The sequence below is a fragment of the Ovis aries genome, chromosome 6, assembly GCF_016772045.2.
Source record: "Ovis aries strain OAR_USU_Benz2616 breed Rambouillet chromosome 6, ARS-UI_Ramb_v3.0, whole genome shotgun sequence".
NCBI classification, from domain to species: domain Eukaryota; kingdom Metazoa; phylum Chordata; class Mammalia; order Artiodactyla; family Bovidae; genus Ovis; species Ovis aries.
Window position 1 is genome coordinate 14,148,536 of NC_056059.1, and position 17,131 is coordinate 14,165,666.

Here is a 17,131-nt window from a genome sequence, read left to right on the forward strand (position 1 = left end):
TCATTCTCTCTGGCTATAGGTTTTAGAACAGGGAACCTTAAACATTCATGTGGGTCTGCACCACTTAGAGACCTTGTTAAAATACAGAGTCTGATTCAGTAGGTCTAGGGTGAGTGTTGCCGTTCTCACGTGCTTACAAGTGATGCTGCTGATGCTGATCCCTGAACCATGCTCAACTGGAACCACTCTCTTCTAGAACCTTGTTACATGAACAATCAGCCGTTTGTTCTACTCATCATCCCTTTTAACAGCCTTTGATTTTTCTGCCCGTTTGTCTTTGTCTAGTCTCTTGCGCATATTCCCTTCTTCTGAGAGACTGGTTTTATCTGTAGAAATGTAAATGAACCTAACAATTTTCATCGGCAGTGCTACTCTCTGAAAATCTACATCTCAGTGCCCTTGAAGGAGAATCCCTTTCTCTCCACAACTTTCTGAGCACACACATTTCTCTGAATCCTGCCCTTTCACTGTCAAGAATTCTGAGCACACAGAAGGACTCCATGTCTCTTTGAATGTGGCCACACTGCACAGACACAGGGTGCTCACTGCATAGGTAGGGGATATAGCCTTTGGTTATGGCAGAAAGTGAAGAGGAACTAAAAAGCCTCTTGATGAAAGTAAAAGAGGAGAGTGGAAAAGTTGGCTTAAAGCTCAACATTCAGAAAACAAAGAACATGGCATCCGGTCCCATCACTGCATGGGAAATAGATGGAGAAACAGTGGAAACAGTGTCAGACTTTATTTTGGGGGGCTCCAAAATCACTGCAGATGGTAACTGCAGCCATGAAATTAAAAGACACTTACGCCTTGGAAGAAAAGTTATGACCAACCTAGATAGCATATTCAAAAGCAGAGACATTACTTTGCCGACTAAGGTCTGTCTAGTGAAGGCTATTTTATGGATGTGAGAGTTGGACTGTGAAGAAGGCTGAGCGCCCAAGAATTGATGCTTTTGAACTGTGGTGTTGGAGAAGACTCTTGAGAGTCCCTTGGACTGCAAGGAGATCCAACCAGTCCATTCTGAAAGAGATTAACCCTGGAATTTCTTTGGAAGGAATGATGCTAAAGCTGAAACTCCAGTACTTTGGCCACCTCATGTGAAGAGTTGACTCATTGGAAAAGACTCTGATGCTGGGAGGGTTTGGGGGCAGGAGGAGAAGGGGACGACAGAGGATGAGATGGCTGGATGGCATCACTGACTCGATGGACGTGAGTCTGAGTGAACTCCGGGAGTTGGTGATGGACAGGGAGGCCTGGTGTGCTGCGATTCATGGGGTCGCAAAGAGTCAGACACGACTGAGCGACTGAACTGAACTGAGAGAAATAAAATATTGACTGAGAAATGTTTCATAAGTGTGCCTTTCTCTACTAAGGAAAACACTGCAGTCTCAGGATAGACACATCAAGTAATTCTGACATTTAAGAAAAAAAGGCACGAGGCAGCGCATCCTCGCTGGTTCTGTAAATGAGAAGTCATCCTGATTTCCGCTATGACTCTTCTGAACGTGTGCACTTCTTCAGCATGAGTCGGGAGTGATCGTCTTAATATTCAGTGATCCCCTAAGTGCTAGTTCATACGCGGAAGAGGCATGAAGTACTGAGTCTTGTGGTATCCCAGTGCCTTGTTCTTACGGACCGCTGGCTGTACGAACGGGACGGTGTAGCTTGAACCGTGATTAATCCCCGTGCTGAGTGCGAGCTCCTGCAAACCCGGGCTAATCAAGCCCTGGGCCTCACAGTAAGGACTTCCTGGCAGAGCTGCGGCTTTCTTTGGCGAAGTGAAACCCTCCGCTCACCTGGTTAAGCTGCCTAATCCTAAATTGGCTTTTAAATTGTCATTGAACAACTCTGAGGCCCTCCAGCAGAATTCTGTGCAAATCCCCAGGTAAATAAGGCCTAGGTTAATTGACAATGAACCAACAAAAGGTCTAAAAGTGGACAGCAAATTCTTTACCTAAATTGTATTTTAATTTCTTTTATCTGAAAAGTAAGGTCACATATCACTTCACACGATGCTGTGTGGCCTTCAGACTCGAACAGTGCTGCTAACATGACTCCTCCGATTCAGGTAATGAAACAAAAGTTGCGTTTTCTATTTTTCTTTTCTGTCTTTTGAAAATTTACTGATGACACATTATATAGCTCTTAAAATTCTAACTTCTGCTTGAGGTTGGATATTTCTGCTTCTCATTTGTCTATTCAGTAATACATACTTTTAAAAGATTTGTGGATTGTTATGAAAAGAAGCATGTCCTTCTGAACATATTTTCCCCACTCTTATAACAGCATAAAATATCAGAAGTTCTCAGATTCAAAATGCAAATCTCTTTCTACCGGTCAGTTCTGGGATGAAGCCAGCGATCTATATTTTTATCCAACCCTCCAGGTATTTCCTACTCAAGAAAGTGTCCCTTTTTATTTAAAATATTCTTCTGTGAGATGAGCAAATGGCCGTCAAATAAGACTCGATTTTGGTGAGGGCAGTGGAGCGGTGCCTCAGTGATAGAAGGAGGGACCCAGATGGCTGGCGGATCACCACCCCCAGTGGCTCCAACCACCTAGAACTGGGGTCGGAGGGGACAGATCAGTGCGGAAAGATTTAAGGGAAAAGGGCAACTGGGAGTTCCAAAGACTGATTTTAAAGGAGGGAATGATTTGAGTGGAGGCCACATGGTTTAACTTACAGTGAATCTGCAGGTTTTGAAAATTGCATGCTGGATTTCCTCATAAACATACATCAATCTCAGGGAACAGGAGGCTCTGCTCTTTGGTATGCAATCTTATGGGAATTTTTTCTCATTCAGTACAAATACATAGAAAATATACATTGGAGTTGAGAATTAAAAAATGCAGAGAAATAAGCCTTCAATAATTTAATAAAAAACACCTGGGCAAATGTGTGTGCTCTAGTTACTTTCCATTTAAATTATGAAAAGCTTTGAATTTGCTTTTAGGAGAATAAACACAGTGTACCTTGGCATTATTTCTCTCTCTCTTTCTACTTTTTTTTGTTTTTGTTTGTTTGTTTTTTTTAAACCTGAACGTCATTTCAGAATGAAGTGGCAGCAATTAGTCTCAGGGACCCAAGCAAGCAGTAGCCCTGAAAAGGGAAAAGGCCACATGCACAGGTTGAAATTGGGTTTGCCACCCAAAGCTCAGTCTTTTCCAATACACAGTTATATACAGGGGAAAAAAAAAAAAAGGAATATGAATACCCAGAGATATAAAAAATATTTTTTTGCTGTTTTTTTGGAATTAATAAAACACACAAAATCTCTGGTTTGTCTCGTAGGAAGTTTAGCAAGTTTCTAGGATTAAATGGCTTTCCTCTTCTGCGAAGGGTCTGATGTAAACCCTTGTACCAAGGCTTAAAGTCTTAAGGCTGTTAGAAGTTTCCATCAGTCAGTCTGTATGTCAGTGGATAAAGTCACTTATGATCTAACCTATTTATTGCTCTCTGGAAAAAGGCATCAAACTACAGAAGTATTTTTTAATGAAGGAGGGCTGGGGAATTAAAGACTTGTCAGATGGTAAAATGTGTTTTCTAACTGGCAACATTTTGGAGCACCATGTTACCACAATGGTTTTCTAAGTAATTTTAAGGTTTGTATTTGATGAAGTGAAAAAAAGAGATCAGTTGTCTTTGGTAATTTATCTCTAGTGACTTCTAAGAACTGAAATCATCTCTCATTTCTATGGTTAGAAAAGTTTGTGTTCTGTGTATATTGTTTTCGAAATAGTTGAGTTTAAACATTCAGTGATAGGAAACTTCAGTGAAAGGACATAACTTTTGTTTTGCTTTTTTGCCTCTTGTGCTCTTTTAGTTAATTTGATATACACTTTAAATACTTGAAATATTTGCATTTCATGGATAACATATATTATGTATAGGAGGATGTGTGCACTGTGTTAGCCAGCAATTATTTGACATTGCATGCTGAACTGTGTACTCTGCTCAGTGAAATGTTAGCAAAGGGGCAGACAAGGGTAGAATGCAGATAAAATACCACATCTGGCCTTGGCCCTCCAGGGTTTTACATAGTATATTTGGAAACACATGAATGTAGATCATAATAAGTGTGGTTGAAGGCATGCAAGTATACATGTGCTTTGCATGCTGGTGAATTTTTAATAGGCTGCTCTATAGTTTATGTCACAAAGTTCACCAAAGGAATTTGCCAATGATTTAACAATGTTGAAATTACTGAGTTACTTTTTAGTCTGGTTAGATGGGCAAACTTCCTATAAAACATTTTAATTACCACATTCAGTTCCAATATTGGAGTTCCCAAAAGAATGGTCAGCTTCTCTTCTGTTTTCTTGGTTTTACTATTGCTTCCAAATTATAGTTCTTGTATCAGATACTTTCACAGCCAATTATGACTATAAAAATTAATTAATATGTATCTGAGGTGAATTTTGACATTTTCCTTAATAGTTTGGACAACTATGTCTCAGAACTGATTTAGTCTGTGTCTGCCTGGCCAGGCAGATTAATACTAATGTTATTCACATTTCCAACAATGATAACTAAATTTTTGATTGAGAGTATATTAATTAAAGTCTGCTTGTGAGCTTTAGAATGATGCAAATAGAATAATACAAGTTTTTATGTATACACAAAAGGTAACAGCAGAAAAACTACAAATGGCTTTTCAAGTGAAATGTATTGATTAGAAGAAATCTCATCACTTTTGACAAATACGAAACAGAAATATGGTGGTTTTTACAGGTTTGAAATTTTCTTAAGCCACACCCTGTGAATAATTCAGTTACTGTTTCAGTCTGGAACTTTTGGAAGGTCATCAACTCTCATCGGGCCACTTGAATTTTATAAGTGGCCAGCACTTCTTAGGAGAGGGCTTCATTCATATGTAGCATCTGGCTCAACATTTGCTTCATTATATTAACATTTTTTTTTCTTTTAAACCTGGTATTAATTTCCTGCTGTTACTTTCTGTCTCTGTTTAGATGATTTTTGGACTTGCGATATTGTATTTGCCTTCTTCCTTCCCTCCTCTCAAAACCCCCAACCCAGATGTCGAAAAATCATTTTGTTTGAATATAGAAAAGCTCATTTACTTTTTCTGTAAAAAGAGCTTTGGTAAAAATGTAATGTACAGCAGAAAAAAGAAAATAAATTTTTATTCAAATTTATCAGAAAGGTTTAAATATTAGATTAGTAGAAATCACTGTAAAGCTTAAAAAAATTAAACACTGCATGTTAGCCCAGATTCTATACAATAGAATAGCTTTTCAGTACTATCCTATCATAGAAGGTGAGAGACATTTCCTTATTTTGTTTTTAAACAATGCTTTGACAATAGATCTTACCATAAATACTGATCACTTCAGTGTTCTGACTTGACTTGATGGTCCAGGGGGTCAGGAGTGCATCTCACCTCATCATGTTTATAGTCCAAGAAAACAAGGTAATAAAAGTTAGCTTGGTTAATTTTTTATGGCTGATACTGTTAGAATGTAGAGTTTATTGTTTTGGAGAGGAGGGCAAAATCACAGTAGATAGAAAATAAATACTCAACTCCCATAGCACAAAAACCAGCAAAAGCAAACATTAGTCAATCACAGAAAAAAATAGCCTCATGGAATAGTCCTGAGCAGGAAAACTTTGCTTTGCCTTGGGAAAGGTTGGACCCCCTTGTTTATGGTAGTATGTCCTTGTTAAAGTTCTTGAAACTTTTACCCTAATGTTTTCCCAGTATTTTAAATTTTACTCAGTAATATTTAAATGAATCACATTTTTGGATAGAATAATTAGTATAAGTTTAAAATATGTTTGTACCTAACTCCATAAAACATATGGGGGGAGTGGATCTTTAATGACATCAGAACCTGAATGCCTTATGACTGAAGAGATTGTGCCTAAGATTCTATTCTAATAAACTCCCTGAAAACTATTTTACAGACCAAACTAGAACTTCATCCACTTGTTATTTACCATAAAATTGGATTTGTTGGAAACATGAGTTATTACAAAAAATATTACAAAGGGAAAACTTTAAAATATGTGACTGATTGCCAAAAAATATTCTTGTATGCTTTGGCTACTGGTGTGAAGAAAGATACCTTGAAATTTCATTCATCATTTTCTCAATAAAATTGTTATTATAATACCAAGTAGGAGCAACAGGTGTTTTAATTTTAAAGTTTTCTATCTAAATGCCATTGATATAGTTTAGTAATCATAACTTTCCAATGATGAAATGTCGGATAGGTAGATTCTTTCTTTTTTGTCTAAAATAACAAGAATTAGTAGAGAATTAGGATCTGATTGGGCTTCCCAGGTAGGGCTAGTGGTAAAGAACCCGCCTGCCAATGCAGGAGACGTAGAGAGAAGTGGGTTTGATTCCTGGGTCAGGATGATCTCCTGGATGAGGGCATGGCAACCCATTCCAGTATTCTTGTTTGGAGAATTCTCATGGACAGAGGAGCCTGGTGCACTCCCAGAGAGTCAGTACAGAAGCAACTGAGTTGCTGAGCAAGTGAGCGAGCAAGGATCTGATAACACATCTTAAATTCCCTGCTGGCTCAGATGGCGAAGAATCTACCTGCAATGCAGGAGACCCCGATTTGATCCCTGGGTATTACTGAATATTCCAGTATTCTTGCCTGGAGAATCCCCATGGACAGAGGAACCTGGTAGCTACAGTCCATGGGGTTGCAAAGAGTTGGACATGACTTTGGGACTAACACACACTACACATACTTACTATTTTAAGTCATATATTCTTTTAAGTCATATTGTCTTTTCATAACAGTACTATGAAGTCAGTATGTTATTATTTTTATTTTTATAAATGAGGAAACTGAGTCAAGAAAAAGGAAGTAGTTTCTCACACTATTAATAAATGACAGAGCCAGGATTTGAACCCAGGAAATACCTACTATAGTACATGTACTTTTAAACATTTAACTCCCTTTCATTAGAGTTGTTCTGAACATGTAATGAAGATTAGGCTAGGTGCTCCTGTAAGGAATAGATGCGTGATATTTATATATAGATTCAGAAAAAATCTGCTTCCATAATTTCCTTTAGCTTTTTAGACTTAGATTAAAAATTATGACATATAGTATTAATCCTGGTGAATTTTAAAGATGTGTAACAACTGAGATTCTTCCCAGTTAAGCTGAATTGCAAGTTTATTTTCATTTGGCATAATTTGTTTTAAGCTTTCAGATTCAGATATACATTAATATGTGTAGAAATAGTCAACAGAAAAAAGGATGTAGGAAAAAGAAAATATGAATTTATGAACTTAGCTGTGAATTGCGTATAAGGATATTAACATTTAACTGATGCTAGTCTTAGCTGGGTTTATAGAAAGCCAGGTAGATGTCAACAGTAGGCATGCCTGGTGGTTAATTAAGTGCCAGATATTAAGATATTGATTTAATAACTGTTTATTGAACACCATATGGGTATATAATTTTTGAAGTATCAGACATGGATACTTCATAATATATTGCATTTTTGTAGGAAATGACACTGCATTCCACCTTAAATTATTAAACTTCTTCTAGTACAGAATTATAGTGGGAAGAAATTGCTTGGTACACATAGATGAGATTAATGAATACAATACTTCTTATTAGTGTGTTCTGTCATTTTCTAATGTGACACATGTAAGAGAAAATCTTTATTTCTATGTGAGATTGAGAAAATAGAAAATCCTTTAATACTTCTTTTTTTTGTGAAAACCTGGTTGCGGGGGACGACCCGTGAAGGGTTAAGTCTTGGGAGCTCCCTGGCAGGTATGCCAGGCCCTAGGACACGTGCCTAAGCTCCCTGTCCCGCCACCCTCAAGAGTTTTTATAACCCTTAAGGCTCCAAGATGTTTGGTTTCGGCAACATTTCATAGAAGATAGATTATCTTATTGTGTATATTTCATAGAAGATAGATATTCTGATTGTGTTCTGTATACAATGGTAAGGGTCTGGTGATTGTATCCTGAGATTAAAAAACAACCTTGTGAGTGCCTTAAGTCACGTACTTTACCCTATATATACTGCAGCACAATAAAGCAAGGTATCAGCCATTTTGGGGCTGATCCTCTCAACCCCATCTTTTGTCTCTCTCTTATTTTCTTAGCGGGGACGCTCCGTTCTCTCCCTGTGCAGGTGCGACTCTTGCTTGTGCTGGCCGCGGCAGGTGGCGCCCAACGTGGGGCTCGAGCTCGACAGTTTTCCTCGCCACTACTCTTATTAATTGAAAAGAGTGAGTATATGAGTAAACAAGTGAATTAAATTGAGGAGGAGTAGTAAGGTATATAGTTGAGAGTATAAATATGGGACAGACGCATAGTCGCCAGTTGTTTGTGCATATGTTATCTGTAATGTTAAAACATAGGGGAATTACTGTTTCTAAACCTAAATTAATCAATTTTCTTTCATTCATCGAGGAAGTTTGCCCTTGGTTCCCCAGAGAAGGTACAGTAAATTTAGAGACATGGAAGAAGGTAGGGGAACAAATTCGGACTCATTATACTTTACATGGCCCTGAAAAAATCCCTGTCGAAACTTTATCCTTTTGGACACTAATTCGTGACTGCCTGGACTTTGATAATGATGAATTAAAACGTTTAGGAAATTTATTAAAACAGGAAGAAGATCCTCTCCATGTTCCTGATTCGGAACCCAGATATGCTGTTCCCGAGGGGGTTAAAAGCGACCCTCCGTTTTCTAACTTATTGCATCCTTCAGATAATGATGATTTACTTTCATCCACAGATGAGGCAGAATTAGACGAAGAAGCTGCTAAATACCATCAAGAAGATTGGGGTTTTTAGCACAAGAAAAGGGGCGTTAACATCTAAAGATGAATTGGTTGAATGCTTTAAAAACCTCACTATTGCTTTACAGAACGCAGGAATCAAGCTTCCTAGTAACAATGCCAAATCTCCTTCTGCTCCGCCTCTTCCCCCTGCTTATGCTCCTTCTGTTGTGGCTGGTCTCGATCCCCTCCAGGGCCCCCTCCACCGTCTGAGAACATGTCTCCGCTGCAAAAGGCATTGAGACAGGCACAGCGACTTGGTGAGGTTGTCTCTGATTTTTCTCTTGCTTTTCCTGTCTTTGAAAATAACAACCAGCGTTATTATGAATCACTGCCTTTTAAACAACTGAAAGAGTTAAAGATTGCTTGCTCACAATACGGTCCTACCGCTCCATTCACCATTGCTATGATAGAAAACTTGGGTACTCAAGCTTTACCTCCAAATGATTGGAAGCAGACAGCTAGGGCATGTCTCTCAGGGGGAGATTATTTATTATGGAAATCTGAATTTTTGAACAATGTGCTCGTATAGCTGATGTTAACCGACAGCAAGGTATACAGACCTCCTATGAAATGTTGATTGGTGAAGGCCCTTACCAGGCTACTGACACTCAACTTAATTTCTTACCTGGTGCATATGCACAAATATCAAATGCGGCTCGGCAGGCATGGAAAAACTTCCTAGCTCCAGTACTAAGACAGAGGATCTTTCAAAAGTCCGGCAGGGACCTGATGAGCCTTACCAGGACTTCGTGGCACGACTTTTAGATACTATAGGTAAGATAATGTCAGATGAAAAGGCTGGGATGGTATTGGCAAAACAATTGGCTTTTGAAAACGCTAACTCTGCTTGTCAAGCTGCTTTAAGACCTTATCGAAAAAGGGAGATCTGTCTGATTTTATTCGCATTTGTGCTGACATTGGACCCTCCTACATGCAAGGCATTGCTATGGCAGCAGCATTACAAGGAAAAAGCATAAAGAGGTACTTTTCCAGCAGCAAGCCCGGAACAAGAAAGGACTTCAAAAGTCAGGTAATTCGGGTTGCTTTGTTTGTGGTCAGCCTGGCCATCGGGCTGCAGTGTGCCCTCAAAAACAACAAAGCCCTGTTAACACTCCTAATTTGTGCCCACGCTGTAAAAAAGGAAAGCATTGGGCGCGGGATTGCCGTTCCAAAACGGATGTTCAAGGTAATCCTTGCCCCCGGTTTCGGGAAACTGGGTGAGGGCCAGCCCTGGCCCCGAAACAATGTTATGGGGCAACACTGCAGGTTCCAAAGGACCATTGCAGACCTCTATCGAGCCACAAGAGGCAGCGCGGGATTGGACCTCTGTGCCACCTCCTACACAGTATTAACTCCCGAGATGGGGGTCCAAACCCTTGCCACAGGAGTGTTTGGGCCTTTACCTCCAGGGACAGCTGGACTGCTTTTAGGGCGCAGCAGTGCGTCTTTAAAAGGAATACTTATTCATCCTGGTGTGATTGACTCTGATTATACAGGAGAGATAAAATATTAGCCTCCGCTCCTAACAAAATTATTGTAATCAATGCAGGACAGCGTATAGCTCAACTTCTTTTAGTTCCATTAGTCATACAAGGAAAAACAATTAACCGAGACCGTCAAGATAAAGGTTTCGGGTCCTCTGACGCCTATTGGGTGCAAAATGTTACCGAGGCACGACCAGAACTTGAGCTACGCATTAATGGTAAGCTTTTCCGCGGAGTGCTTGATACAGGGGCCGATATTAGTGTTATTTCTGATAAATATTGGCCTACTACATGGCCAAAACAGATGGCTATTTCCACTCTCCAGGGTATTGGCCAAACTACCAATCCAGAACAGAGTTCATCCCTTCTTACTTGGAAGGATAAAGATGGACATACAGGCCAATTTAAACCTTATATTCTGCCCTATCTTCCAGTTAATCTATGGGGGCGTGATATATTAAGCAAAATGGGTGTTTATTTATATAGTCCTTCACCCACTGTGACAGATTTGATGTTAGATCAGGGCTTACTTCCAAATCAAGGTTTAGGTAAACAACATCAAGGCATCATTTTGCCCCTTGATTTAAAACCTAATCAAGATCGAAAAGGCTTGGGGTGTTTTCCTAGGGACCTCTGATTCTCCTGTGACGCATGCCGATCCTATTGATTGGAAATCTGAGGAACCGGTATGGGTCGATCAGTGGCCCCTAACACAGGAAAAACTTTCTGCCGCACAACAGCTGGTGCAGGAACAGCTGAGACTTGGGCATATTGAACCCTCTACCTCTGCTTGGAATTCCCCAATTTTTGTTATTAAAAAGAAGTCTGGGAAATGGAGATTGCTACAAGATCTTCGTAAGGTAAATGAAACAATGATGCATATGGGAGCCCTACAACCTGGGTTGCCCACTCCTTCTGCTATACCTGATAAATCCTATATCATTGTTATAGATTTAAAAGATTGTTTTTACACTATTCCTCTTGCACCTCAAGATTGCAAAAGATTTGCTTTCAGTTTACCCTCTGTTAATTTTAAAAAGCCTATGCAACGCTATCAATGGAGAGTTCTCCCGCAAGGAATGACTAATAGCCCTACGCTGTGCCAAAAATTTGTTGCTACAGCAATAGCTCCGGTTCGTCAACGTTTTCCTCAGCTATATTTGGTTCATTATATGGATGATATATTACTAGCTCATGCTGACGAACATCTATTGTATCAAGCTTTTTCGATTCTAAAACAACATTTAAGCCTTAATGGTCTTGTTATTGCTGATGAAAAATTCAGACTCATTTTCCTTATAATTATTTGGGTTTCTCCTTATATCCTCGTGTTTATAATACCCAATTAGTAAAACTGCAGACTGACCATTTAAAAACTCTAAATGACTTTCAAAAACTTTTAGGAGACATTAATTGGATACGTCCTTATTTAAAATTACCCACTTATACCTTGCAGCCATTATTTGACATCCTTAAAGGTGACTCTGATCCTGCGTCACCCCGAACACTTTCTTTAGAAGGACGAACTGCTTTACAATCAATAGAAGAAGCTATTAGACAACAACAGATTACTTATTGTGATTACCAACGATCATGGGGTTTGTATATACTTCCTACCCCCCGAGCACCCACAGGGGTTCTCTATCAAGATAAACCTTTGCGATGGATATATTTGTCTGCTACTCCAACTAAACATCTGCTCCCTTACTATGAACTTGTTGCAAAATTATAGCAAGGGACGTCACGAGGCCATCCAATATTTTGGTATGGAACCCCCTTCATTTGTGTTCCTTATGCTTTAGAACAACAAGATTGGCTTTTTCAATTTTCAGATAATTGGTCTATAGCTTTTGCAAATTACCCCGGACGGATTACTCATCATTACCCTTCTGATAAATTGTTACAATTTGCTAGCTCTCATGCCTTTATTTTTCCAAAAATAGTTCGCCGACAACCTATTCCCGAAGCGACACTTATATTTACAGATGGATCTTCTAATGGAACTGCAGCTTTAATCATTAACCATCAAACCTATTACGCACAAACCAGTTTTTCTTCTGCTCAAGTTGTGGAATTATTTGCAGTCCACCAAGCGTTGCTAACTGTACCTACTTCCTTCAATTTATTTACAGACAGCTCCTATGTGGTCGGTGCCTTACAGATGATTGAAACTGTTCCAATTATCGGCACCACCTCTCCTGAAGTTCTTAACTTATTTACATTGATTCAACAGGTTCTCCATTGCCGCCAACACCCCTGTTTCTTTGGACATATTCGTGCACACTCCACCCTTCCTGGTGCCCTCGTACAAGGCAATCACACTGCGGACGTTCTTACTAAACAAGTGTTTTTCCAATCAGCTATTGATGCAGCCCGAAAATCCCATGATTTACATCACCAAAATAGTCATTCTTTACGCTTGCAATTTAAAATTTCCCGTGAAGCTGCACGGCAAATTGTTAAATCTTGCTCTACTTGTCCTCAATTCTTTGTTCTCCTCAATATGGTGTCAACCTCGAGGTTTACGCCCTAATCACCTCTGGCAAACAGATGTTACTCACATTCCTCAATTTGGACGTCTTAAATATGTTCATGTTTCTATTGACACTTTTTCCAATTTTCTCATGGCCTCCTTCACACTGGAGAATCAACACGTCACTGTATTCAACATTTGCTGTTTTGCTTTTCTACTTCAGGAATCCCACAAACCCTTAAAACAGATAATGGACCTGGTTATACTAGCCGTTCTTTTCAACGTTTTTGTCTTTCTTTCCAAATTCATCATAAAACAGGAATTCCTTATAATCCACAGGGACAAGGTATTGTGGAACGAGCCCATCAACGCCTTAAACATCAATTATTAAAACAAAAAAGGGGAATGAACTGTATAGCCCCTCACCGCATAACGCCTTAAACCATGCTCTTTATGTTTTAAATTTTTTAACTTTAGACGCAGAAGGCAATTCAGCAGCCCAGCGTTTTTGGGGAGAACGATCCTCATGCAAAAAACCACTTGTGCGATGGAAGGATCCACTTACCAATCTGTGGTATGGGCCAGACCCTGTACTAATATGGGGACGAGGGCATGTTTGTGTTTTCCACAGGATGCCGAAGCGCCGCGCTGGATTCCGGAAAGGCTGGTACGCGCGGCAGAGGAACTCCTGACACATCAAATGCAACGCATGACACTGAGTGAGCCCACGAGTGAGCTGCCTACCCAGAGGCAAATTGAGGCGCTGATGCGTTATGCTTGGAATGAGGCTCATGTACAACCTCCAGTGACACCTACTAATATACTGATCATGTTATTATTATTGTTACAGCGGATACAAAACGGGGCAGCTGCGGCTTTTTGGGCATACATTCCTGATCCGCCTATGATTCAATCCTTAGGATGGGATAAAGAAACAGTACCTGTATATGTTAATGATACAAGTCTTTTAGGAGGAAAATCAGATATTCACATTTCTCCTCAGCAAGCCAATATCTCCTTTTATGGCCTTACTACTCAATACCCTATGTGCTTTTCTTATCAATCACAGCATCCTCATTGTATACAGGTGTCAGCTGATATATCCTATCCTCGAGTGACTATTTCAGGCATTGATGAAAAAACCGGAAAGAGATCGTACCGTGACGGAACCGGACCCCTGGACATTCCGTTTTGTGACAAACATTTAAGCATCGGCATAGGAATAGACACTCCTTGGACTTTATGTCGAGCACGAATTGCATCGGTGTATAACATCAACAATGCCAATACCACCCTTTTATGGGACTGGGCACCTGGAGGAACACCTGATTTCCCCGAATATCGAGGACAGCATCCACCCATTCTCTCTGTAAACACTGCTCCTATATTTCAAACTGAACTGTGGAAACTTTTGGCTGCTTTTGGTCATGGCAATAGTCTATATCTACAGCCCAATATTAGTGGGAGCAAATATGGTGATGTGGGAGTTACAGGATTTTTATATCCCCGAGCTTGTGTTCCTTACCCATTCATGTTGATACAAGGCCATATGGAAATAACACTGTCATTGAATATTTATCATTTAAATTGTTCTAATTGCATACTTACTAATTGCATTAGAGGTGTAGCCAAAGGAGAACAAGTTATAATAGTAAAACAACCTGCTTTTGTAATGTTACCTGTTGAAATAACTGAAGAATGGTATGATGAAACTGCTTTAGAATTGTTACAACGCATTAATACGGCTCTTAGCCGTCCTAAAAGAGGTCTGAGCCTGATTATTCTGGGTATAGTGTCTTTAATCACCCTTATAGCAACTGCTGTTACTGCTTCTGTATCTTTAGCACAATCCATTCAAGCTGCTCATACTGTAGATTCCTTGTCATATAATGTTACTAAAGTAATGGGAACTCAAGAAGATATAGATAAAAAATAGAAGATAGATTATCAGCTTTATATGATGTAGTTAGAGTTTTAGGAGAACAAGTTCAGAGCATTAATTTTCGCATGAAAATTCAATGCCATGCTAATTATAAATGGATTTGTGTTACAAAAAGCCTTACAATACTTCTGACTTTCCGTGGGATAAGGTGAAAAAACATCTACAAGGAATTTGGTTTAATACTAATGTTTCTTTAGATCTTTTACAATTGCACAATGAAATTCTTGACATCGAAAATTCTCCAAAAGCTACTTTGAATATAGCTGATACCGTCGATAATTTTTTACAAAATTTATTTTCTAACTTTCCTAGCCTTCATTCACTGTGGCGAAGTATAATTGCTATGGGCGCGGTTCTGACTGTTGTGCTTATCATAATTTGTCTAGCTCCTTGCCTTATTCGTAGCATTGTTAAAGAATTTCTACATATGAGAGTTTTAATACATAAAAACATGTTGCAACACCAACATCTTATGGAGCTTTTAAAAAATAAAGAGAGGGGAGCTGCGGGGGACGACCCGTGAAGGGTTAAGTCTTGGGAGCTCCCTGGCAGGTATGCCAGGCCCTAGGACACGTGCCTAAGCTCCCTGTCCCGCCACCCTCAAGAGTTTTTATAACCCTTAAGGCTCCAAGATGTTTGGTTTCGGCAACATTTCATAGAAGATAGATTATCTTATTGTGTATATTTCATAGAAGATAGATATTCTGATTGTGTTCTGTATACAATGGTAAGGGTCTGGTGATTGTATCCTGAGATTAAAAAACAACCTTGTGAGTGCCTTAAGTCACGTACTTTACCCTATATATACTGCAGCACAATAAAGCAAGGTATCAGCCATTTTGGGGCTGATCCTCTCAACCCCATCTTTTGTCTCTCTCTTATTTTCTTAGCGGGGACGCTCCGTTCTCTCCCTGTGCAGGTGCGACTCTTGCTTGTGCTGGCCGCGGCACCTGGTCAGGAAGCAACAGTGAGAACTGGACATGGAACAATAGACTGGTTCCAAATAGGAAAGGAGTACATCAAGGCTGTATATTGTCACCCTGCTTATTTAACTTACATGCAGAGTACATCATGAGAAACGCTGGGCTGGAAGAAGCACAAGCTGGAATCAAGATTGCCAGGAGAAATATCAATTACCTCAGATATGCAGACGATACCACCCTTATGGCAGAAAGTGAAGAGGAACTAAAAAGCCTCTTGATGAAAGTGAAAGAGGAAAGTGAAAAAGTTGGCTTAAAGCTCAGCATTCAGAAAACGAAGATCATAGCATGACTTCATGGGAAATAGATGGGAAACAGTAGAAACAGTGTCAGACTTTATTTTTGGGAGCTCCAAAATCACTGCAGATGGTGATTGCAGCTATGAAATTAAAAGATGCTCCTTGGAAGAAAAGTTATGACCAACCTAGATAGCATATTCAAAAGCAGAGACATTACTTTGCCAACAAAGGCCCATCTAATCAAGGCTATGGTTTTTCCGGTAGTCATGTATGGATGTGAGAGTTGGACTGTGAAGAAAGCTGAACGCTGAAGAATTGATGCTTTTGAACTGTGGTGTTGGAGAAGACTCTTGAGAGACTGCAAGGAGATCCAACCAGTCCATTCTAAAGGAGATCAGCCCTGGGTGTTCTTTTGGAAGGAATGATGCTAAAGCTGAAACTCCAGTACTTTGGCCACCTCATGTGAAGAGTTGACTCATTGGAAAAGACTTTGATGCTGGGAGGGTTTGGGGGCAGGAGGAAAAGGGGACGACCGAGGATGAGATGGCTGGATGGCATCACTGACTCGATGGGCGTGAGTTTGAGTGAACTCCGGGAGATGGTGGAGGAGGCCTGGCATGCTGCGATTCATGGGGTCGCAAAGAGTCGGACACGACTAAGCAACTGTACTGAACTGAACTGAACTGAACTTTCCCACATGGTGATCTTTTAAGAAGGTTAACTAGTGTTACATTTTTTAAACAAGTAACTCAAAGACTAATATCCTAATATAAACCATCACCCCAAATGCATTCTGTTTGATCTTGTCTGACTTCTGCTGCTAAGGGGGATATATTTTTCTGACATTTATGGATCATAAATTATAGTGAGGATAAGAAATTTATTTTAAACTATATTTAGGGGAAGACCTTATTTAAATTCAGAAATAGGCAAACATGTATTTGTTTGCTTCTATATTTCCATCCTCCTTTTCTGATCACTTGCCTGCCCTTTCTGGTTTCCAGTGTTCTTGAGATGCATACAACTCTATTATTACTTGTGAAAGTTTTAATTTTTTCATCATCCCAAACAGAAAGTCTGTTTAAACAATAAATTCACTCTTTTGTTCTTAGATCCTAATAAGTTCTACTCTATTATCTGTATCTATAAATTAGCTTATTCTAAGCATCTCACATAGTGGAATTAAACAATATTTTTTCCTTTTCCATTTCTTTTTAT

At 39.5% G+C, this 17,131-nt stretch overlaps 1 protein-coding gene across 1 annotated transcript; it reads left to right on the plus strand.

Moving 5' to 3' along the window:
• Nucleotides 1–9,460: 9,460 nt before the first annotated feature.
• On the plus strand, nt 9,461–15,557 carry LOC121819865 (uncharacterized). The gene is made up of 5 exons (XM_042251811.2): nt 9,461–9,601; nt 9,661–10,184; nt 10,292–10,497; nt 10,907–11,139; nt 13,384–15,557. The coding sequence occupies exons 1-5, from the start codon at nt 9,461–9,463 to the stop codon at nt 14,686–14,688; spliced, it is 2,409 nt and encodes an 802-aa protein (XP_042107745.1). The 3' UTR covers nt 14,689–15,557.
• The last annotated feature ends 1,574 nt before the right edge of the window (nt 15,558–17,131 follow it).